The sequence below is a fragment of the Mobula birostris genome, chromosome X, assembly GCF_030028105.1.
Source record: "Mobula birostris isolate sMobBir1 chromosome X, sMobBir1.hap1, whole genome shotgun sequence".
In the NCBI taxonomy this organism is placed as follows: domain Eukaryota; kingdom Metazoa; phylum Chordata; class Chondrichthyes; order Myliobatiformes; family Myliobatidae; genus Mobula; species Mobula birostris.
The window spans coordinates 67,316,089-67,340,217 of NC_092402.1; the positions used below are offsets into that span (position 1 = coordinate 67,316,089).

The 24,129-nt window shown below is 43.0% G+C and overlaps 3 protein-coding genes across 5 annotated transcripts in view; 2 read left to right on the forward strand and 1 right to left on the reverse strand.

Moving 5' to 3' along the window:
* fkbp11 (FKBP prolyl isomerase 11) overlaps window positions 1–4,287 on the forward strand; it is a 45,139-nt gene extending 40,852 nt beyond the window's left edge. Inside the window, exon 8 of the transcript XR_011883821.1 lies at window positions 2,316–4,287. The gene's annotated coding sequence lies outside the window, so the exon portion shown is untranslated. The remainder of the gene's footprint in view (window positions 1–2,315) is intronic.
* The window catches only part of ccdc65 (coiled-coil domain containing 65), a 37,117-nt gene extending 31,982 nt beyond the window's left edge, over window positions 1–5,135 (reverse strand). For all 3 annotated transcript variants that reach the window (XM_072248805.1, XM_072248804.1, XM_072248803.1), the window contains exon 1: window positions 5,048–5,135. The gene's annotated coding sequence lies outside the window, so the exon portion shown is untranslated. The remainder of the gene's footprint in view (window positions 1–5,047) is intronic.
* Window positions 5,136–9,352: 4,217 nt separating this feature from the next.
* Window positions 9,353–23,726, forward strand: npffl (neuropeptide FF-amide peptide precursor like). Its single transcript, XM_072248808.1, has 4 exons — window positions 9,353–9,400; window positions 15,762–15,991; window positions 17,416–17,540; window positions 23,411–23,726. Exons 2-4 carry the CDS (start codon window positions 15,881–15,883, stop codon window positions 23,538–23,540), a joined length of 366 nt encoding a protein of 121 aa, XP_072104909.1. The 5' UTR covers window positions 9,353–9,400; window positions 15,762–15,880; the 3' UTR covers window positions 23,541–23,726.
* The last annotated feature ends 403 nt before the right edge of the window (window positions 23,727–24,129 follow it).

Consider the following 24,129-nt stretch of genomic DNA (forward strand, 5'->3'; position numbering starts at 1 on the left):
AAATGGGCAGACTATTATTTAGATGGGGAGAGAATTCAAAATGCAGAGATACAAAAGGATTTGGGAGTCCTTGTGCACGACACCCTAAAGGTTAACCTCCAGGTTGAGTCAGTGGTGCAGAAGGTGATTGCAATGTTGGCATTCTTTTCTAGAGGTATAGAATATAAGACCAGGGATGTGACGTTGAGGCTCTACAAGGTACTCGTGAGACCACACTTGGAGCATCGTGTGCAGTTTTGGGCTCCTTATTTTAGAAAGGATATACTGACATTGGAGAAAGTTTAGAGAAGATTCACGAGAATGAATCCAGGAATGAAAGGGTTACCATATGAGGAATGTCTGGCAGCTCTTGGGCTGTATTCCCTGGAGTTCAGGAGAATGAAGGGAGATCTCACAGAAACATTCCGAATGTTAAAAGGCCTGAACAGATTAGATATGGCAAAGTTATTTCCCATGGTAGGGGATTCTAGGACAAGAGGGCAAAACTTCAGGATTGAAGGACGTCCTTTTAGAACTGAGATGCGGAGAAATTACTTTAGTCAGGAGGTGGTAAATCTGTGGAATTTGTTGCCACGAGCGGCTGTGGAGGCCAAGTCATTGGGCGTATTTAAGGCAGAGATAGATAGGTTCTTTATCAGCCAGGGCATCAAAGGGTATGGGGTGAAAGCAGGGGAGTGGGGATGAGTGGAAGAATTGGATCAGCCCATGATTGAATGGCAGAGCAGATGCAATGGGCCAAATGGCCTACTTCTGCTCCTATATCTTATGGTCTTATGGTTAGAATAAGCAACAACAACAAAAACCCTTCCAAGTGCCATTTTATAACATGGGCAATCTTGATAATTAAAATCTAAAGCATTGGTTACTTTAGTCACAACTATATAAGTAGCATTAATTTCACTGTGGTTTCCAAAGCAGTTGGTGGCTGTGGAAGTGTACTCTTGGCTTAAAACCTGCCCAACCTCAATCTTCTGCTTTTTGAGTCTTCCAGAACCCCTACAGCTAACACCCTGACTCAACCACACCCTAGAAATAACAGAATTTCCCAGCTTTTCTGCTATTGTAAAACATTTGACTTAGTAGGAGAAACACAGGAGATCAGTCAATATCAATTTCTAACAATTTATCCAAAAGATAGCAGAAAATGCTGAAAGTACTCAGCAGAACAGGCAGCATATGGAGAGTGAGAAAAATAGATATGACCAAAAGAGAATTGTCTTTGCGACTTCCTTGCTCTAGGGAAGGTTGATAGAATTCTATCAAAGATAGATTTACTGTTGTTTTTGAGACTTTGGATATATAGCAGAACATTGCTTTATATATCCTCTGGTAAATGGGAAATACTGCCCAGCCACAGACGTTCTGGAAGCATTAAAAGTCATGCACAAAGTAGGGACTGGAGATGCATATAGACCAATCTAAGTAAAATTAGCTAGCAAATTTCACTCAAGGGCAATAGAACTCAGCACAGTGACCTTTGGTGTTTGTGTAACCCACCCCACACACAAAGGTGGACATCAGGGTGAAGCTCATATTGAACATAATTTTCACTACGTTCTTGGAGATTTGTGCATTGCGTGCTATGGTCATGGTAGATCTACAGATAGGATGGAAAGTGACTTAGTGACTTCTACAGGACAGATAAAGACTATAAGCTGCACCTGTACCACATAGGGCAACGCTGAGAACACTTGGCACTTGATGACCCGCTTCTTTCCCATATCAAAAGGAAGCACGGTTGTGACAATCTATGTTTCTGCTTCAGCTTGTCTCTATACTCCATCCACTTCTTGGTAAATTCATCCAAACCATATTCCTAGCACCTCCAAGTATCTAGACCTGATGATGAAGGGAAAAAAGGAATGATTGTACCAGCTCCAAAGAACTCTCACTATGATTGACTCCAGCTCCCAAGGACAAATCAAACTGTGACATATGCTCATAATTCTGTGGACCGACAATGGATCCAAGTGAAAGACTGAGACCATCACCCTTCCTACATCCTTTCTGATGGGACTAATTTGGCAATATACAAACAAGACTGCCTTGCCTAATTCCAGATTTTATAAGGAAACACCTTGTTTACTTTGATAAGAAATGTGCTATTTATATCTATGTTGAGTGGTCTTTTCCAATTGTGATTCTCTTCCCTAACCCCATTTTGGAGAGCATATCCATTCTGTACATGTGATATTTGATATTTCTTCTCCTTTAATCTAGGTGAATCACCAACTCCAGGGAAGGCTTGACATGATTGGCAGTGAGGTGGATCACCACTTTCTGACCTCATCTTGCTTCTTTTTTTTTGCTTTTAGATGTGGGTAATGATGTATTTCTTCATGGATTCTGACAATCAGAAATACCAATTAGAAGCTTATTGTTGTAAACTTCCATCTGGTCTGCACTAATCCTGCTCCACACGGCCAAGTACAACTCAGCCAGTAAGCCATCACTTCTGGGAGCTTTATTTGCCTGAAGGGAACTTATCAGCTCATTCAGAGTTACTGGTTGGTCCAGACTCTCCTGCCTGCTAAGATTCTGGAAGACAATACTGTCTGTCACTTTGAAATTGTATAGTCCAGCTCATATTCCCACACCCTTAATATGTCTGACTGTGAGGAGATTGTTGAACCATCCTCTTCTTCAGGGCTGCTCATTATAAAGCTCTCTCTTGTGAACCTTTTGGAAGAAGAAGTGCAAGAACATCTCATTCAGCTTGCTGGTTCTCTACCTCTTAGGGCACCTCCTTGACACCAATCTCTTTGACCACAAAAGGAACAGATTCTGCATGCATAGTACGGTAATGTAAAGGGTGCCATGGTAGTGTTAGCACAATGCTTTATAGTGGCAGCGAGCACTAATCGGGGCTCAATTCCTGCTGCTGTCTGTAAGGTGTCTGTATGTTCTCTCTGTTGACCATGTGGGTTTCCTCCAGGTGCTCTGGTTTCCTCCCACATTCCAAAGATGTATGGGTAGGGTTAGAGATAGTAAGTTGTGGGCATGCTATGTTGATGCTGGAAGTGTGACAACACTTGTGGCCTACCCAGCCCAATCCTCGGACTGTGTTGATTGTTGACACAAATGTCACATTTCACTGTGTTTCAATTTTTCAATGTATATGTGACAAATAATCATCAGCAAGAATGATGAATCAGCAGATAGAGAGGAGGTGCAGTGGCTAACAGACTGGTGCAGAGCCAACAACTTGTCTCTGAATGTGAACAAAACAAAAGAGATGGTTGTTGACTTCAGGAGGACACGGAACGACCACTCTCCACTGAACATCGACAACTCCTCCGTAGAGATCGTTAAGAGCACCAAATTTCTTGGTGTTCACCTGGTGGAGAATCTCACCTGGTCCCTCAACACCAGCTCCATAGCAAAGAAAGCCCAGCAGCGTCTCTACTTTCTGCGAAGGCTGAGAAAAGTCCATCTCCCACCCCCCATCCTCACCACATTCTACAGAGGTTGTATTGAGAGCATCCTGAGCAGCTGCATCACTGCCTGGTTCGGAAATTGCACGATCTCAGATCGCAAGACCCTGCAGCAGATAGTGAAGTCAGCTGAGAAGATCATCGGGGTCTCTCTTCCCACCATTACAGACATTTATACCACACGCTGCATCCGCAAAGCAAACAGCATTATGAAGGACCCTATATACCCCTCATACAAACTCTTCTCCCTCCTGCCATCTGGCAAAAGGCACTGAAGCATTTGGGCTCTCACGACCAGACTATGTAACAGTTTCTTCCCCCAAGCCATCAGACTCCTCAATACCCAGAGCCTGGCTTGACACCGACCTACTGCCCTCTACTGTGCCTATTGTCTTGTTTATTATTTATTGTAATGCCTGCACTGTTTTGTGCACTTTATGCAGTCCTGGATAGGTCTGTAGTCTAGTGTAATTTTTGTGTTTTTTTTCTTACGTAGTTCGGTGTAGTTTTTGTATTGTTTCATGTAGCACCATGGTCCTGGAAAACGTTGTCTCATTTTTACTATGTTCTGTACCAGCAGTTAAGGTTGAAATGACAATAAAAAGTGACTTGACTTGACTTATGCTCATCTTTATCAACATGGTGGGCTGTAATGATCAATGCCCTATGTTCCAATCTGCTTTCCGAGAGTTACCTTCTTTCTGGGTGAAGAACCTAGTAATGCTAATTTTGATAGATTCTCAGCAGTTAATCAGCAAAGTGAAGAGGGGGACTTCACGGCTCTCCGACCTAGGCAATCTCATTTAAGATCACGATGTTCAATTTTCCTGTCCTGCCAGTCTCCGGTTTTCCTGTAGATGTCAGTACATTACTCCACAACTGAAGCAATTGCCGCTCTGATAATGTCAACGTGTTTGGTCTAGCGTTGGTGTAAACATCCTCAGAAATCTCTGATGTGTCCCATTTCTCTGCAGAAGATGGGGAGATATGCCAAATAACTGGCCTACATGATAATAGTATGGATTTATCACCCCTCTCCATACATCATTTTACCTTTCCCTTCCTAGATGGGTGTGAAATATCCCAGAGCCAACACTATCAGATTCAGATTTATTTATCACATGTTACATCGAAACATATAGTGAAATGCGTCGTTTGTGTTAACAATCAACACACCCAATGTGTTAAGTATCCCGCCCCACATTCCGGCACTAACATAGCATGCCCACAGTGTTCTGAAACAATAGCACCAGAAACAGCGGAGGCGCAACATTGCAGCAAATGTTCCGACTGAGGTGGAAACGAATCACAATGTGCAAAACGAACAAAAACTGTTGTTATCGTTTCACATAAACTTTAGTTTCAAAAAACAGTTTAAATGAAATTGTGACTGTTTCCAGGTGATTGGAGAACAGAAGTGCCCTGGGATTAGGGTTTATCCCTCCACGTTCCCTCCCCCTCTCAACAGGGTATCACCACCACCATTTGGCTCCTGCTTGTGGGATCCTGTTGTGTACACAGCGTTACAAAAGGGATAACACCCAGACACTTTGCTAGCTACGAAATATTGAGAGGGAAGTGAAAGGCGCTAAAGGAATATAAGTCTGCCTTACTGCGTAGGATAGATCCCAGGGGTCGCCTGTACTCTATAGAGAGCCACCGGTCGATACCTCGCCCTTCTTCGCCTCTTTTCCTCCTTCGTTCCTTCCGTAGCCCCCAGATTTGTCCTTCTTTCTCTCTGCCCCCGTCTCGTGCGGTAACCTAGCAACCGCTCTAACAATACCATAGCAACGGCCAACAAGGAGTGGGTGGCAAGAGCGTCTTCCAGTGAGAACCACCCTGCCCTTGCGGACAGCGACGCTCTCGGGTCGGAAGGACACATATGTTTTAATTAAGTTTATGAAACTCCTGAATCACGTCAGATGAAAGAAAAACTACTATATATCTTTAAATGATACCAGTTAAGATCATTTCAGTGTTTTGTTCAAAAAGTTAAGTTATTTGGATTAGTAAAATAATGAGAAAATAAAGTCATCACAGACTGAAGGGCATTAAAATATTTTGTTTTAATTTATATTCAGGTTTGAGAATAAAGCAGCAAAATAATAAAAACAAGAGATTCTGCAGATACTGGAACACGTACACAAAATGCTAAAGGAGCTCAGGAAATCAGGCAGCCTCTTTGGAGGAGAATTAACAGTCAGGGTTTGGAGCCGAGACCCTTCATCGGGACTAATAAGTTTGTATTGTATACCAGGCAAAATAATATCACCAGAAACTGTATAGCTGCTAACATTGAGCTGTTACCACAGAGTTTCAATTAAAACTTACAAAGCCATTAATGCTGTGGCACAAAAGAAACTAAATTCTACTTCTGTTAACACACATCAAAGTTGCTGGTGAACGCAGCAGGCCAGGCAGCATCTCTAAGAAGAGGTACAGTCGACGTTTCGGGCCGAGACCCTTCGTCAGGACTAACTGAAGGAAGAGCTAGTAAGAGATTTGAAAGTGGGAGGGGGAGGGGGAGATCCAAAATGATAGGAGAAGACAGGAGGGGGAGGGATGGAGCCAAGAGCTGGACAGGTGATTGGCAAAAGGGATATGAGAGGATCATGGGACAGGAGATCCAGGGAGAAAGAAAAGGGGGAGGGGGGAAAACCCAGAGGATGGGCAAGGGGTATAGTGAGAGGGACAGAGGGAGAAAAAGGAGAGACAGAGAAAGAATGTGTGTATATGAATAAATAACGGATGGGGTACGAGGGGGAGGTGGGGCATTAGCAGAAGTTTGAGAAGTCAATGTTCATGCCATCAGGTTGGAGGCTACCCAGACGGAATATAAGGTGTTGTTCCTCCAACCTGAGTGTGGCTTCATCTTTACAGTAGAGGAGCCCGTGGATAGACATATCAGAATGGGAATGGGACGTGGAATTAAAATATGTGGCCACTGGGAGATCTTGCTTTCTCTGGCGGACAGAGCGTAGGGGTTGAGTGAAACGATCTCCCAGTCTGCGTCAGATCTCGCCAATATATAGAAGGCCACATCAGGAGCACCAGATGCAGTATATCACCCCAGCCGACTCACAGGTGAAGTTTCACCTCACCTGGAAGGACTGTCTGGGGCCCTGAATGGTGGTGAGGGAGGAAGTGTAAGGGCATGTGTAGCACTTGTTCTGCTCACAAGGATAAGTGCCGGGAGGGATGAGGGGGGACGAATGGACAAGGGAGTTGCGTAGGGAGCAATCCCTGCGGAAAGCAGAGAGAAGGGCGGAGGGAAAGATGTGCTTAGTAGTGGGATCCCGTTGGAGGTGGCGGAAGTTACGGAGAATTATATGTTGGACCCGGAGGCTGGTGGGATGGTAGGTGAGGACAAGGGGAACCCTATTCCTAGTGGGGTGGCGGGAGGATGGAGTGCTCTGTTAAGTACAATTACATTATTTGGGGATTGCACAAATCATGATTTTTTTTCAATGGAAAATAATTCACCTTTGAGTCAAAACAAATAGTTTCACCAAGATTCTTGACACTGATCTACATGCAGGTGGGCCTAATAACCCATGAGTTTGGTGTTCAATGCCATTAATTGGATGTTCCTTGGATGCCTGTCAGGAGACATATAGATATGGAAATACAGTATTCATCATATTGGACAAGGTTAATGAGCTCACTTATTTGGATAGGGGTCTTGCGTTTTCTGCAGGATGCATTTCCAATTTGGCTGCATGTGAAAGTCAGCTGGAATGAAAGTGATTGGGCTAATTAGATCTAGTAGCCACCCTACTGTTGATAACTGAGATTGGATTGATGTTCTTTGTGGATGTTATTTTTTAAATTCCTGACTTATTCAATTAAACAAAATTGAAATTGCTCAGTTTCCGCAGTGGAAATGGAACTCGTGCATTATGTCAGTAACGACTAAAATGTCACTAAGAAGTGACTATTCTACCTTTTTAAATTTCCATCTTTACTTTTTATACATTTTTAGGAATGTGGAGCTGGTGATGGTAGGCTAGTTAAGAATTATTAACAATTTGCTAACAGATCACACCTTTGCAAACATCCCAATTCTGAAAATGCCTGAGTTAAGGTACATTTTATCCCTGCAATCAACAGAGCAGGTTCTGAAATAAATCCTCCAGTCTTTGGAGAGCAACGTCAGAGATTTCTCTAAGCAATAGCAATCTGATTAGCTGCTTGAACCTTAGAAAATATCACAAAACTGTCTTCATTTCTGGCCTCATAATGTGCAATGCAGTATTTTACAATTCAGAGACTAAATTTGTGTTTTGCTTTTTCAGTGTGGGATTAGATGCCCTGTTTCGCTCAGTTGAATTGATTTGTTCTGGGACAGTTATGTCACACTTATGATTTCTGAATGCAAACTTTATTTTGTTCAGGATGGTTTCTTTCATCCACAGGACATGAGGAACCCAGCATTTATTACCCATCCCTAAACTGCTCTTCAGAAGGTAGCGGGAGGGGTAAGCCTTTGAACCACTGTTGTTCTTCTGGTGAAGCTGCTCCCACATTGCTGTTGAGTAGAGGATAATGACTCTGTTTTCCTAAATGACTGGCAATATATTATGGTCTGTGACTTGGAGGTAGTGTATCCATGTACCTGAAACCCTTATCCTTCTTGTGATAGAGATTATAGATTTGAGAGGTGCTGGGTGAGTTACTGCAGTTCATTTTGTGGATGGTGCACACTGCTGTCACTGTGGAGCAAATGAATACAATATTTGGGGCAATTAATGCATTGTTTAAGTTCAGTTTATTGTCATTCAACCCTACACATGTATATCGCCAAACAAAACAACATTCCTCCAGACCAAGGTGCACAACACAATACGTATAACTCTCACACAACATATAAAGTAATAATGCCACTAGTAAATTAACAAATAATAAAAATCTATTCCGGCAGATTGACATTTTGCATAAAGTGCATTTACAACACGAGTTAAAAAGTAAACAGTATAACACTACTGGTGCTTCATAAGTGATAAGACTTGAGTGGTGGCAGAGAGTTCATTAGTTCCGCAACCTGGGGGAAGAAAGCTGTTTTCCATCCTAACAGTCCTTGGCCTGATGCTACAGTACCTCCTGCCTGATGGTAGGGGATCAAAGAGATTGTTGGACAGATAGGATGGATCATTGACAATGCTATCAAGCTAAATTGTCTTGGATTGTGAATCTTGAGATTCACTGGAGCTGCACCATCTCCCTGATCTCCCAGTCTACCTTGTCATGGCCCTCGCATTTCGTTCGATTACCTGCACCACACTTTCTCTGTAACTGTAATATTTTTTGCATTCTGTTTTCCTTTTTACTACATTGATGTACTTGTGTATGGAATGATTTGCCTGGATGGCACACAAACAAAAGCTTTTCACAGCATCTCAGTAGACATGACAATAATAGTAATGAGGTTCTGCATAGGGAGTTCAGGGAGTTAGGTACTAAGATAAAGGACAGGACCTCCATGGTTGCAATCTCAGGATTGCTACGCATGCCACGTACTAGTGAGGTCAGAAATAAGAAGATTATACGAGGGGTGATTGATAAGTTCATGGCCTAAGGTAGAAGGAGTCAATTTTAGAAAACCTAGCACATTTATTTTTCAACATAGTCCCCTCCTACATTTACACACTTAGTCCAGCAGTCATGAAGCATACAGATCCCTTCTTTGTAGAAGTCGGCGTCTTGGACCTCCAGAAAGTGGTCCACAGCAGGGATGATTGATAAGTTCATAGCCTAAGGTAGAAGGAGATGAGTTATTAACTTCAGACTTTCTGCATAATCACTCAAAGAGTTGAACTGCATGTGCATGTAACGAGAGCTGTATAACTCATCTCCTTCTACCTTAGGTCACGAACATCAATCACCCTTGCTGTGGACCACTTTCTGGAGGTCAAAGACGCCAACTTCTACAAAGAAGGGATCCGTTTGCTTCATGACCGCTGGACTAAGTGTGTAAATGTAGGATGGGACTATGTTGAAAAATAAATGTGCTAGGTTTTCTAAAATTGACTCCTTCTACCTTAGGCCATGAATGTATCAATCACTCCTCGTACAGTTTAACATGTTGTTAAGGAGTTTGTGCAGGAGGGAGGGCTTCATATATTTGGATCATTGGGCTTACTTCCAGAGAAGGTAGGACCTGTACAGAAGAGACAGTTTGCACCTGAACTAGAAAGGGACTAATATCCTCGTGAGTTTAACTAGAGTTGCAGGGGATGGGAACCAGAATGCCAGAACAGATAGTGGAGACAGATGTTGTTAAGACCTCAGACAAAGTCAGGAATCAAAAGGTTGAGCATGGTGCGACTAATGTTGTAAATTATGTACATTTCAATGCAAGGAGTATTGTAAGTATTGTTGGATTTGTGTAAATAGACTTCAGCAAGATTTGGTTGCAGGAGGGGCAGGACTGGAAGATCAATATTTCAGTTTTCTGTTGTTTTAGACATGACAGAGCAGGAGGGATTAAAGGAGGAGGGCTGGCATTACTAGTCAGGGAAAATGTTACAACAGTCCTTAGGACAGACTAGATAACTCATCTAGTGAGGTGTTATGGGTGGAACTGAGAAATAAGAAAGGTATGACCATGTTAATGGGGCTATATTACAGACCACCCAGTAGACCATGGGAGATAGAGGAACAAATTTTAAGAGAGATCACAGACTGTGCAAGAAACATAAGGTTGTGATAGTAGGTGATTTTAACTTTCCACATATTTTCTGGGAATCCCATACTGTAAAAGGACTAGATGGGATAGAGTTTGTCAAATGTGTTCAGGAAAGTTTCCTTAATCAGTACATAGAAATCCCAAAGAGGGAGTGTGAAATACTTAATCTACTATTAGGGAATGAGACAGGGCAAGTGATAGAAGTTCATGTAGGGAAACACTTTGCATCTAGTGATCATAATGCCATTAGTTTCAAAGTAAGTATGGAAAAAGATAGGTCTGGTCCTTGAGTTGAGATTCTAAACTGGAGAAAGGCCAATTTTGAAGGTTTCAGAAAGGATCTGGCCAGTCTCTTTTCTGGCAAAGGTGTACTTGGTAAGTGGGAGGCCTTCAAAAGTGAAAATGTTGAGAGTACAAAGCTTCTGTGTGCCTGTCAGAATAAAAGGTAAAGATAACAAGTGTGGGGAACCTTGGTTTTCGAGAGATTTTGAGGCCCTGGTTAAGGTGCAAAGCAGGTGTAGGCAGGTAGGAACAAATGAGGTACTTGAGGAGTATAAGATATGCAAGAGAACACTTAAGAAAGAAATCAGGAGGGCTAAAGAAAGACATGAGGTTGCTCTAACAGACAAGATGAAGGAGAACCCTAAGGGATTCTACAGATAAGAGCAAAAGGATTGCAAGGGACAAAATTGGTCCTCTGGAAGATCAGAATGGTAATCTATGCGTGGAGCCAAAAGAGATTGGGGAGATCTTAAATGGATTTTTTGCATCTGTATTTACTCGGGAGATGGACACAGGGTCTGTAGAAGTGAGGCAAAACATCAGTGAGATCGTGGACCTTATACAGAGGAGGGAGTGTTTGCTGTCTTGAGGTAAATTAGGGTGGATGAATCCCCAGGGCCTGACAAGGTGTTCCCTTGTCCCTGTGGGGGGCAAGTGCAGAAATTGCAGGGGCCCAAGCAGAGATATTTAAATCATCCTTAGTGACAGGTGAGGTACCAGAGGATTGAAGGATAGCCAATGTTGTTCCACTGTTTTAAAAAGGCTCCGAATATAAACCAGGAAATTATAGGCCGGTGAGCCTGACATCAGTAGTGGATAAGTCCCTATATCTAAGGGACTGGATATATAAGTATTTGGATAGACATAGAGTGATTAGGGATGGTCAGCATAGCTTCATACATGGTATGTTGTGTCTAACCAAACTTTCGAGTTTTTCAACAAAATTACAGTACCAGGAAATTAGATGTTGTTTGTATGGACTTTAGCAAGGCATTTGACAAGGACCCGCATGGGAGGTTGGTCGAGAAGGTTCAGTCGCTCAGCATTCAAGATGAGGTAGTAAATTGAATTAGACGTTTGCTTTGTGGGAGAAGCCAGAGAGTGATAGCAGAGGGTTGCCTCTCTGACTGGAGACCTATGACTGGTGGTGCTGGGTCTGTTGTTGTCTAACATCTATATTAATGATCTGGATGATAATGTGGTTAACTGGATCAGCAAATTTGTGGATGACAGCAAGATTGGGGATGTAGTGGACAGTGAGGAAGCCTATCATGGCTTGCAGAGGGATCTGCATCAGCTGGAAAAATGGGCTGAAAATGGCAGAATGAAACTTAATGTCGATAATTGCGAGGTGCTGCCCTTTGGAAGGACTAACCAGGGTAGGTCTTACACAGTGAACGGTAGGGCACTGAGGAGTGTAGTAGAACAAAGGGATGTGGGTATACAGGTCTATACTTCATTGAAAGTGGTGTCACAGATAGACAGGGTCATAAAAAACGCTTTTGGCACATTGGCCTTCATAAATCAACGTATTGAATTCAGGAGATAGGATGTTATGTTGAAGTTATATAAGATGTTGGTGAGGCCTAATTTGGAATACTGTGTGCAGTTTTGGTCACTTACCTACAGGAATGATGTAAATAAGGTTAAAAGAGTACAGAGAAAATTTACAAAGATGTTGCCGGGACTGAAGGATCTGAGTTATGAGGAAAGGTTGAATAGGTTAGGACTTTATACCTTGGAACATAAACGATTGAGAGGAGATTTGATAGTTGTACAAAAATTATGAGGGGTTTAGATGGGGTAAATCCAAGCAGGCTTTTTCCACTGAGGTTGGGTGGGACTACAACCAGAGGTAATGGGTTAAGGGTGAAAGGTGAAATGTTTTAAGGGAACATGAAGGGAAACTTCTTCACTTAGAGGGTGGTGAGAGTGTGGAACGAGCTGCCAGCACAAGTGGTGGGTGTGATTTTGATTTCAATGTTTAAGGGAAGCCTGGATAGGTACATGGATGGGATGGGTATGGAGGGCTATGGGACTAGGCAGTTTAAATGGTTTGACATGGGCCGAGGAACCTGTTTCTGTGCTGTAGTATTCTATGACTCTAATTTACTAATACTTGTGTGCAATTTTGGTGTTCATACCTAAGAAAGAATATATTTACCATCAAGAGAGTGCATTAAAAGTTTACCAGACTGATTCCTGGGATGGTGGGACTGGAGGGATTTGGTTGATTGTTCACCAGAGTGTAGAATAACAGGTGGATCTCACTGAAATGAGCAAAATTCTAATGGGATTCAAGAGGCTGGATGCATCTAGAAGAGTCACAAGTTAAGACATTTAGGACAGAAATGAAGTGAATTTTTTTCACTTCACTTCAGATGCCTGTGAGTTCACTACCATGCAGGGTTGTAGAGTCCAAGCGGTTGAATATATTTAAGGGGGAAGATAATATTTCTAGATACAAAAGGCACCAAGGCAAATGGGGAGAAAACAGGATAGTGGTTCTAAGAGACCTGATCATACTCATTAGTGAAACAGCAATAAAGGGCTCCTATTTTATATTTTTCTACATATGATGCTGAAACTTAAAGTTGCAGGACAGCTACTTACCTGACACAAACAGGAAAGTCAGTTAATTTTTGAATTCATTATTAAGAAAAGCAGTGACATTCCCAGGTGGAGGATAAGCTGCCGCTCAAGCTCGTATTGGGATCCAGTGGAACAGAGTGAGCTGAAGAATTACAGCAGCAGGCAGCAGGAAGCTCAGGGGCCGATTGAACGCGCAGCCTCTGCAAAGCCATCACCCTATCTGCATCTGGTTTCTCCAATGCAGGGGAGATAGCGCTGTGAACATAGAATGCGGAGCACTAGATATGAGAACGTGCTAGTGTTTCACCTGGAAGGACTTTTGGTCCCTGAATGGAGAGAAGGAACGAGGTGAAAAGGATGGTGTTTCACCTCTTGCAGATACATGGGTAGAAGATAGAGTAATTGTAAAATCTTTTCACTGCAAGCTCTTTGTTAAAGGCCAGGGATGAGGTACCAGAAAGGTAATCTGCTTGATTTGGATCTTTCAGAATGAAGGGTCAGTCAGCAAATTCGACTTTTGTTTATAATCGATGGTTTCATCGGGCTGAGTGTGACTCCTCACCTTGTGTTTTATCGCTAGAGATGAAAATGGCAATGGGGCAGCAGCCCCTCTCCCATAGCTCTTTTAACCTCGGCCACAGCAAAGGGTTATACTTGAGTCTGGTGACACTAGCACCACCAAATTGTTATGACATACAAAGAAGACTACTCCTCCCGTCTACTCTACACCAGCTCCTTGGAGAGCAAACATGCCAGTCCTTTCCCCTGCTCTTTCTGTCCAGGAGAATGCTCTAGGGATTGGAATGAACACCTCATACAGTGTGGCTGTCTTGAATGCATCTTGAGCATAATAGATGTGGAAATCGTACTCGTTGGAATGAAGGGGACTGGAAGGATACTTAACGGAGAGCGGATAAACAGCATGGACCTACTTCCCCATGCAAAGAGGTTGATATCCAGTTGCCGTAGATCCAAGGTGGTAGTAGTAGGGGATGGGCAAACAATTATTTAACTCTCTGAGTATTAGGTGTTCTGGAACTCCATGCCTAATAGAAGTAGAAACCTTACTGACATTTAAAGAGTTACTGCATGAGATCCTGAGCAGCTGCAAGCTGCAGGGCTAGGGACCGAGAGCTGGGAACTGGGAGTAACCTTGAGGCCCTCCACTGGTCGGGGTCGGCCGTGGACGTTGCGCTCCAGCTGTCTAACTGATACGCAAGCCATGGCAGTACGATATGGAGAACAAGCTGTTGCCTGTACAGCAGCCCCCCCGCCCCCACACAGCTGATGAATCCAAAGGAACGGCGGAGACCGATACAGTTTAACACTGGCAGCATCGCAGGAGTTGGCAGTCAGCATTGAACTCAATGCTGAACTGCGTTAGGGAATCCAGTTCCAGAGTTTTCCTCAGGGTTTACTCCCGAAGCCTTCCCCATGAGTGGGTACAGCTGCAAGGCAGCAGAGGTTTGAAATCAGAGTTTTCCTTCTCCTAGATGAGCTGCCAACCATGGCTGATGATCCCCATCTGCCCAAAGCGACTGGTTTTAAGGCGCCAGTAATCTGTCTTTGCCACTTCTGTCAGTAGAGATGGTTCTGCCAGGCTCAGTAGCTCAGCCAGATGTGAAAGCCAGGAGCTGGCCTTGGTTGTTAGAAGCTACTTGAGACGCATGCCATTGGGAGCATTTAGTAGGTAGTGGGAGCTTATCCCCACTATCACTCCTGGATAGTACCTTAAGGATTCACGTAGTAACCTAAAATCCATTTTTTAAAAATTGAGTTGACTTTATTTCTTACATCCTTCACACACATGAGGAGTAAAAATCTTTACCTTACATCTCCATCTAAATGTGGATTGTGCAATTTATAGTAATTTGCAATAAATAGTAGATACAACAGGATGGTCAATACAGCACAGAAATACAATTGTATCAGTGTGAATTAATCAGTCTGATCACCTGTTAGTCCTGGCTTTCATGCTGCAATACCATTTCCCGGATGGTAGCAGCTGGAACAGTTTGTGGTTGGGGTGACCTGGGTCCCCAGTGATCCTTCAGGTCCTTTTTACACACGTGTCTCTGTAAATGTGCTGAATAGTGGGAAGTTCACATCTACAGATGTGCTGGGCTGTCTGCACCACTCTCCGCAGAGTCCTGCGATTGAGGGAAGTACAGTTCCCATACCAGGCTGAATGGTCTCCTACTGTGAGTCTGTGAAAGCCACACCTCCTTGAAGGAAAGGAAAAGTTTGCAAAGGAGTTTTCCTTTCAACTTCACCACAACCCAACCCCTCCTGCCACCAGATATAAAACTGAGAGGGGTGTGAACTTTTTGAATTTTTGGCATTCAAAGTAATTTGCAGATTAATATCTGGAAGCTCTAAAAGTACTCATTTTATTCTGTAGCTTAATACAATGAATAATTCAGAGTTATTGATTTAAAGAAAAATCTATCAGAGTTTTATTATTTACTTTTAATCGGTGACACTAGTTGCTTCCTTCAGCCTTGGGGACTACTTTGAGATTTATTTTGATAATGGCATACCAAATGAATTCTGTGCCATTTGGAAAAGTGACTCAGATGTGCCCTACAAGCCTAACAGTACTCCCCATGCACCAATTATTCTTTTTAATCACTTAATGATTGCAAATTTGCAGTGACATAACCCATTATGGCTTTTAAATCATTCTTCTTAAAGAAGCTTTGCTGTGTTAAACACACTTTTTATTATCCACCCTTCCCATTCCCCAACCCCCAACCCCACCCCTTCAGTCATACATGTTTCCCTCTGCAGAATTCAAGGAAATGGTTTAAAAAGGCAGGGTGGAGATGTTTGTGCATTTGGAGCCACTATCACTGCTGCTTTCTGCTTCCTCTGACCACCCTCAGCAATGGACAGCAAACTATTCCTCCTTGTCTTTTGCTCATTTGTGAGCTACCTAGGAATGGCGACATGCACTCAAGAGGGAGATCTCAAGACAATCTATCAGGCAGATCGTGAGGTCAGTTTCCCTGCAAGAGCTCATACTGCAGTGATAAGAACTCCACTGTTTTTCTGAAGTTTTTTTTATCTGTCCAATAAAGCTGAAAATACTGTAAATATTTGTAAGGGGGTTTTGTCTCTTATGTTACTGCCTAGGCTAATTAACATGGCTTCTTTGTTATGTTATACTTGGGAATGCTTCTTTGTTATGTTAAATGCTGAGAAAGCCCTCCCACTAGCAGTTTGTTGAATCACATTACTGATAAGAAAGTGTTATGAACCAATTGGGATAGTTGTTATGTTTTTGGTGTATCTATAAGATATTGTATGCACGGGGTTTTGGGGCAGAAGGTGGGAGAGAGAGACAGAGAATGGATCAGGTGCTGTGAGTCCGCTAATGCCGCTAATGGGGTGGGACCCCAAGCGGGGTGTTTGGCGAGGAGAGGAGACGGAGACGGACTTGTGTGGAGTGTCTGGTCGACCACCGTTGTTGGTCCCAGGCGGCCAGTCGAGGTGGTCCGAAGGGTCGCAGGGTGAAGAAGAAGGGTCCTGAGCTCCAACTGTTTGTGCATGGAGAGGTTGAACTTTGATAAGTGTGGCACCTTTTATTTTCCTGTTATATTTTATTCTCTATTAATTATATAGTTCCAGTAATACCTATAAACTGTAAACCATTTAATCGTATCTGGTGTATTGTCTGTTATTTGGGCGGTGTGGGGTACATCACACAGCATCCACACAAACTAATTACCTAGTTTGGCAGGGCCGAGGGCTATTTCCCTAGACGACAGCGAGCCGAGCGACCCTGAGGGGGGCCGGGGGGCTACATTGTGGGGGCTCCTCCGGGATTGGGTCTAACTGTTTCCCTCTCTGTTTGACTTGTGGAGCATTCCCAGTGTTCTGTTTTTATTTCAGATTCCCAGGATATGTGGGATTTTGCTTTAGTTTTTACAAATGCCCGTGGGTTAGTAACCTGGCAACACGTCCGACAGAAATGCATTCCATCAGGAACCTAAAAAATAGTCTTCCAATTTTTTTTGCAACTTTATTGGTTTGTTATAATTATTAATTGAAGAAAAGTCTCTGACTTGTTTCCCACTCCATGGATGTTGTGTTATGCGCAATTTCTAACATTTTGTGGGTTGAATGTTTCTTTTCCCTGTTTGCTTGCGCTGGGATTTATTCCACAGGACTTCCAGCTCATTTTTCTTGACACTTTGAAATCCACAGACCCAGATGTTTCAAGTAGAGAGGTCAGAGAGAACTGGCCATCTAAAACTTGACTCTCTTCTTCCAGCCTGTTGCCTCCTGGGTGTTTGTTATCCAGCAAACAATTTAACCACAGGGCTGAGCATCACTGTTGAGTGAAGAGTAATTGGAGGCAAGGAGTGTATTTCTCCATTCTGGGAGGCTAACTAATTGCTCAAATCTGACTGTTTGCAGGATGAGGACATGTATACTGCAAAGAGACTGGGCAGTGATCATATTCTGAGCTCACTGGTGAGCTCCATCATCCATGTCCCAGAAAAAACTGGAAGAAACCCTTCCTTTGTATTCCAGCCCCAAAGGTAGGTTTACACTATTGTCTATGTGGTTTGTTTCAAAGCACATGGCTTCTGTTATCCATCTCTCCAAAACATTGCTCTTTGAAAGTCTTTATGTGGATCTGCCTTGGGGAAGGTAAATAATGAAGGTACTGTAGATAGTAAGTTCCTGGAAGGCAGGACCAGATGGCAAATTGAAAAATTCAAATAATTAAGTAGAACTGATGGTCATGATGTAAAAATCCATGAGAAATAGGCCACTCGGCCCCTTCAAGCCATGCCAACCAATCATTATCATGGCTGATCTGCCCCAGGCCTCATTTCCCCTGTGCCAATCCCTCATAGCCCTCAATTCCCTTAACTCCTGAAAATTTAAGTACCTCAGTGATCCAGCCTCCACAATCCTTGAGTGAAAAATGTCCACAGATTCACCAGCTTCCACAAGAAGTTGTATAAACAAAGAAGTTGTGAACAAAACAGAAGAGATGGCTGTTGACTTCAGGAGGACATGGAGCGACCACTCTCCGCTGAACATTGATGACTCCTCCGTTGAGATCGTTAACAGCACCAAATTTCTTGGTGTTCACCTGGCGGAGAATCTCACCTGGTCCCTCAACACCAGCTCCATAGCAAAGATAGCCCAACAGCGTCTCTACTTTCTGCAAAGGCTGAGAAAAGTCCATCTCCCACCCCCCATCCTCACCACATTCTACAGAGGTTGTATTGAGAGCATCCTGAGCAGCTGCATCACTGCCTGGTTCAGGAATTGTACCATCTCGGATCGCAAGACCCTGAAGCAGATAGTGAGGTCAGCTGAGAAGATCACCGGGGTCTCTCTTCCCACCATTACAGACATTTACACCACACGCTGCACCCACAAAGCAAACAGTATTGTGAAGGACCCCACGCACCCCTCATACAAACTCTTCTCCCTCCTGCCATCTGGAAAAAGACACCGAAGCATTCGGGCTCTCACGACCAAACTATGTAACAGTTTCTTCCTCCAAGCCATCAGACCCCTCAATACTCAGAGTCTAGACTGACATCTACATGATTTATTATTATATTGTAATTTGTCCTCTACTGTGCCTATTGTCTTGTTTACTAATTATTGTACTATCCTGCACTGTTTTGTACACTTTATGTAGTCCTGTGCAGGTCTGTAGTCTAGTGCAGTTTTTATGTTGTTTTACATAGTCTAGTGTAGCCTTGTGCTGTCTCACATAGTCTAGTGTAGTTTTGTGTTGTTTCATGTAGCACCATGGTCCTGGAGGAACGTTGTTTCGTTTTTACTGTGTACTGTACCAGCAGCTTATGGTCAAAATGACAATAAGCTTGACTTGATTGAAAATTTCGGTTAAGGCACATTTGGAGTACTGTGTGCAGTTCTAGTCACACCTGCTTACAAGAAAGATTTGGAGGCTTTTGAGAGGGTGCAGTAGAGCTTTACAAGGATGTTGCCTGGATTGCAGATTATTAGTGATAAGAATAGTTTGGATAAACTTAAATTGTTTTGTCTGGAATGTTGGAAGCTGAGGGGAAACTTGATAGAGAAGGCAGAGAGAGGGTAGATAGTCAAAGTCTCAGGGCAGAAATGTCAAACGCTAGGGAACCATAACTTTAAAGTGAGAGGGTGAGAAGTTAAAGAGATTTATGAGGCAAGTTTTTTTCCATTTACACAGTAGTAGGTGCCTGCAAAGTACTTCCAGAGGAAGTTGTGTAGGCAGAGACAACAACAAAAATTTAAGAGGCATGAACAGGAAGAGAATGAAGAGAATGGACCAGGTGCAGGCAGATGAGATTAGTTTAAATTGGTATCATGGTCAGGCCAGGCATGGAGGGCTGAAGGGCCTGTTCCTGTACTGTATTGTTCCATGCAAGTTCATATGTACATCAGCTTTAAATGGTAGTCCCTGTGCTCTTCAAGGAAGGCAGTCTGCCATCTTAATTTGTTCTGGCTTGTATGCGATTCCAAACCCACCAATGTGACCCTTAATTGTCCTCCAAAATGACCTTAGTGTGTAGGGATGGGTGGGAAATTGTGATAGATAATAATTTAAAAATGACATCCACCCCCACCTTTCAAGTCTAAGCATTCATGAGAGCTAAAAAGTAACGTGTGAGAATCAGAAATAGACAAGATTAGGCTGAGCTCTACTGGACTTACAATCAGAAACAAACAACACTCACTGCCTGTGTCCATGGGCTGGGCAGATGCCAATCTGATTGATGTCCTTAGAACATAGAACACAGGAACAGACTCTTCAGCCCACAATGTTGCCCTTAACTCCTGGTGGAGTCGTCGGTGCGCCGTCATGACAAGCTTTGCACCAGTCTGTTCCATCTGTCGTGGTTGTGTGCCAGAGCCTGGATCACTGCATATGTTTTCCCTGTCCATTCTTTAATGTTGTCCGTCCATCTCTTCCTCTGTCTACCTCTCCTTCTTTTCCCCTCCACAGTTCCTTGAGGAACGGTCTTTGCAAGGCCACTGGATCTTATTACGTGGCTGTACCATCTCAGCTTTCTTTTCTTCACCATTGTGAGAAGGTCTTCATGGGGGCCAATGTGGTGCTGGATGGTCTTGCGGACCTGCTCGTTTGTGATGTGGTCCAAGTATGAGATGCCCAAGATGTTGCGATAGCATCTCATTTCCAATGCCTGTATTTTCATCTGTAGCTCTGCTGTGAGGGTCCATGTCTCACATGCGTACAGGAAGGTGGAGAATACCAATGCACGCAGGAGTCTAATCTTCTACTTCATGGTGATGTTGCTGTCCCTCCATATTGTCCTGAGTTTGTGTAGTGCAGTCATTGTCTGTGCGGTTCTTGCCAGGACTTCTGGTCCTGATTCTTCATCACTGATGATTGCCCCCAGGTATTTGAACTGATGCACTGTCTCAAGTTTCTGATCAAGGACTGAGATGTCTGTTGTGATGGCATCGTTGGCATTTTCCATGAGCCAACAGTGCCACAATGTTCTGTTGAACCAAAAAAATTCGTAATCAAGTGGCCAACTAAACTAATCCCTTATGCCTGGACAATGTCCGTATGCTTCAATTTTCCTCATATTTATGTACCTATCTAAACATCTCTATCTAATGTATCTGCCATTACCGCAAACCCAGGCAGCACTTTCCAGGCACCCACCAATTTCTGTGTAAAAAAAAGCCAACAACAACAACTTGCCCCTCGTATCTCCTTTGAAATTACCTCATCTCACCTTCAATGCATGACCTCTGGTATTAGACAGTTCAACCCTTGGATAAAGATATTGTCTGTCCACTCTATCTAATCCTCTCACAATCTCATAAACCTCTATCAGATCTCTCCTCAGCCTCCGCCACTCCAGAGAAAACAATCCAAATTTGTCCAACATCTCGTTATAGCACATGCCTTCTAAACCAGGCAGCATCCTGGTAAACCTCTTCTGCACCCTCTCCAAAACCTCAAAATTCTTCCTATAGTGGGGCGACCAGTACTGTCTGCAATACTCCAGGTGCAGCCTAACTAGAGTTTCGTAAAGCTGCAACATAACTTCCTGACTTTTAAGCTCATTGCTCGAGTAATAAAGGCAGGCATGCCATATGCCCTCTTAACCATCTTATCAACTAGTGTAGCCACGAACACTCACAACACGCTGGAGGAACTCAGCAGGGCGGGCAGCATCTGTGGAAACGATGAGTCGACGTTTCTGGCCGGAACCCTTCGTCAGGACTTGGACCCCAAGGTCCCTCTGCTCAGCAACACTGTTAAGGGTCTTGCAATTAACAGTGCACTATCTCCTTGCACTTGACGTACCAAAGAGCAACTCTCCACATTAGGTCATGTTAAACTCCATCTGCCATTTCTCGGCCCATATCTGTAACTGATCTACGTCCCATAGTATTCTTTGCCAGTCTTCTACACTATCCACAACACCACCAATCTTCATATTATCTGCAAACTTACATTTTCATCCAGGTCATTTATACACATCACAAACAGCAGAGGTCCCAGCACAGAGAAGGTGTGGAGGTCAAAAAGCTATTACGTATTCCTTTCTTGTGGACCTTAATAGAGGACTTCACTCACCCAACATTGAACTGATCCCACAACCTCTGGACTCACTTTCAAGGACTCTACAACTCATGTTCTCAATATTTATTACTTATTCGTTTATCATTTTTTGTATTTGCACAAATTTGTATTTGTCAGTTTTTCATTGATTCTAATGTGTTTCTTTATACTTACTATAAATGCCCACAAGAAAATGAATCATAGTGGTGACATACATGTACTTTGAACTTTGAAATTGGTCAATGACAGCAAAGAGATTGAATGAATCATAATCAGGTTTAATATCACTGGCATATGTCGTGAAATTTGTTAACTTTGCCGTAGCAGTATGGTGCAATACATGATAATATAGGAAAAACAAACTCTAAATTACAATAAGTATATATAATTAAATAGCTAAATTAAATAAGTAGTGCAAAAATAGAAATAAAAAGGTAGTGAGGTAGTGTTCATGGGTTCAATGGCCATTCAGAAATCAGATGGCAGAGGGAAAGAAGCTGGTACTAAAATGCTGAATTTAGGCTTCAGACCCACACTAAGCAACAACATAGTCAAAAACATGCTAGTGTGAATGACAGGGAAAAAGTGATAACAAGTCACACATTACATTTAACTACATTTACTGAAGGCCTTAGTTGGAAAGGCCCATCCTCCTTTCATCTGGTAGAATGAAATTAATTGCTGGTGCTGATAGTCATACTTTATTGATCCCGGGGGAAATTGGTTTTCGTTACAGTTGCACCATAAATAATAAATAGTAATCAAACCATAAATAGTTAAATAGCAATATGTAAATTATGCCAGTAAATTATGAAATAAGTCCAGGACCAGCCTATTGACTCAGGATGTCTGACCCTCCAAGGGAGGAGTTGTAAAGTTTGATGGCCACAGGCAGGAATGACTTCCTATGACACTCTGTGTTGCATCTCGGTGGAATGAGTCTCTGGCTGAATGTACTCCTGTGCCCACCCAGTACATTATGTAGTGGATGGGAGACATTGTCCAAGATGGCATGCAACTTAGACAGCATCCTCTTTTCAGACACCACCGTCAGAGAGTCCAGTTTCATCCCCACAACATCACTGGCCTTACAAATGAGTTTGTTGATTCTGTTGGTGTCTGCCACCCTCAGCCTGCTGCCCCAGCACACAACAGCAAACATGATCGCACTGGCCACCACAGACTCGTAGAACATCCTCAGCATCGTCCGGCAGATGTTAAAGGACCTCAGTCTCCTCAGGAAGTAGAGATGGCTCTGACCCTTCTTGTAGACAGCCTCAGTGTTCTTTGACCAGTCCAGTTTATTGTCAATTCGTATCCCCAGGTATTTGTAATCCTCCACCATGTCCACACTGACCCCCTGGATGGAAACAGACCTTCAGCACAGAGTGAATGGGCTGAATGGTCTTGTATTTAAAGAGAAAAATGAAAATAAAAGGAGACTGTGGAAAAAGCCAGAGATAGTACTGTTATTCTAGCCTCTTGACCTTCCTTGAGTTTCACCACTCCACCACTGGCAACAGTGCCTTCAGCTGCCTGTATTCCCTCCCTAAACATCTCCCCTCTCTTTCTCTTCATGGTTGTATCTTACAGTTCACATCTTTGACTGAAATGTTTTAACATTGCTTTATGTAGCTCAGCATAATTATTTTATGATGACATTCCTGTCAAGTAAAATGGGAGCATTTACACTGTTAGAGAAGTATAAGAGTGTGCTTTTGTTAAGATGATGATTACTGCTATTTGATGGTGTCACTCAGGTTATAATGCTTTTATAGTGATCATTTCATTCTTGTTCTTGAATTGATCATTGTTTGTCCTCAAATGCCTTTTGTTCAGGTTTGGGCGTGAAGCTCAGAGAACCTCCGACTATGGCACTGAGGCTCGAATACACTCCCGGGGATGGATTATCATTCCACCACAGCTCTGGAGCGTGACAGTGCCACAGCGTTTTGGAAAGAAGAAATGACAGAACTAGACACCTCAGTACGTCAGTCACCTGATTACAGTCAGGGTTCTTGTCGCATTGGCCAAACTTGATTTAGAACCTAAAGTACATTTGTCACTTAAACTCCTCCAACTACTGTGTTCCTAGAAACAAATTTAATATGTGATCATTATAATTGTCTTTGTGAATAGTTAAATAAAGGTGATATTCAGAGAGCTGATTTACTCATTGGAAATTTAATTCAGCCTCTAGCCCTCGCAAGCTCTTCCCAGAAATGATTTTTTAATGTTTCTTTTTCTCTATTCCACCTAAATTTGTGGCCTCCAAAACTTTATGACTCATATCCTAAATTGTACCCATATCCCACCATACTCCTTGAACCTCCTGCTGGCTCCCAGATCAGCAACACCTCAGTAATCAGATGTGGGAGTTACTGGCTGCCAGCATTTATTGACACCCCAACTTGCCCTTTAACCACGAGTCTGCAGTTACACAATATCCAGATGAGACAAGGATTAAAGATTTCTTTCTCTATATTAGTGAACCATTACTGACATCGACTTCTTAATTCCAGATTGATTGAAGATTAGATTAGATTAGATTATGAGGA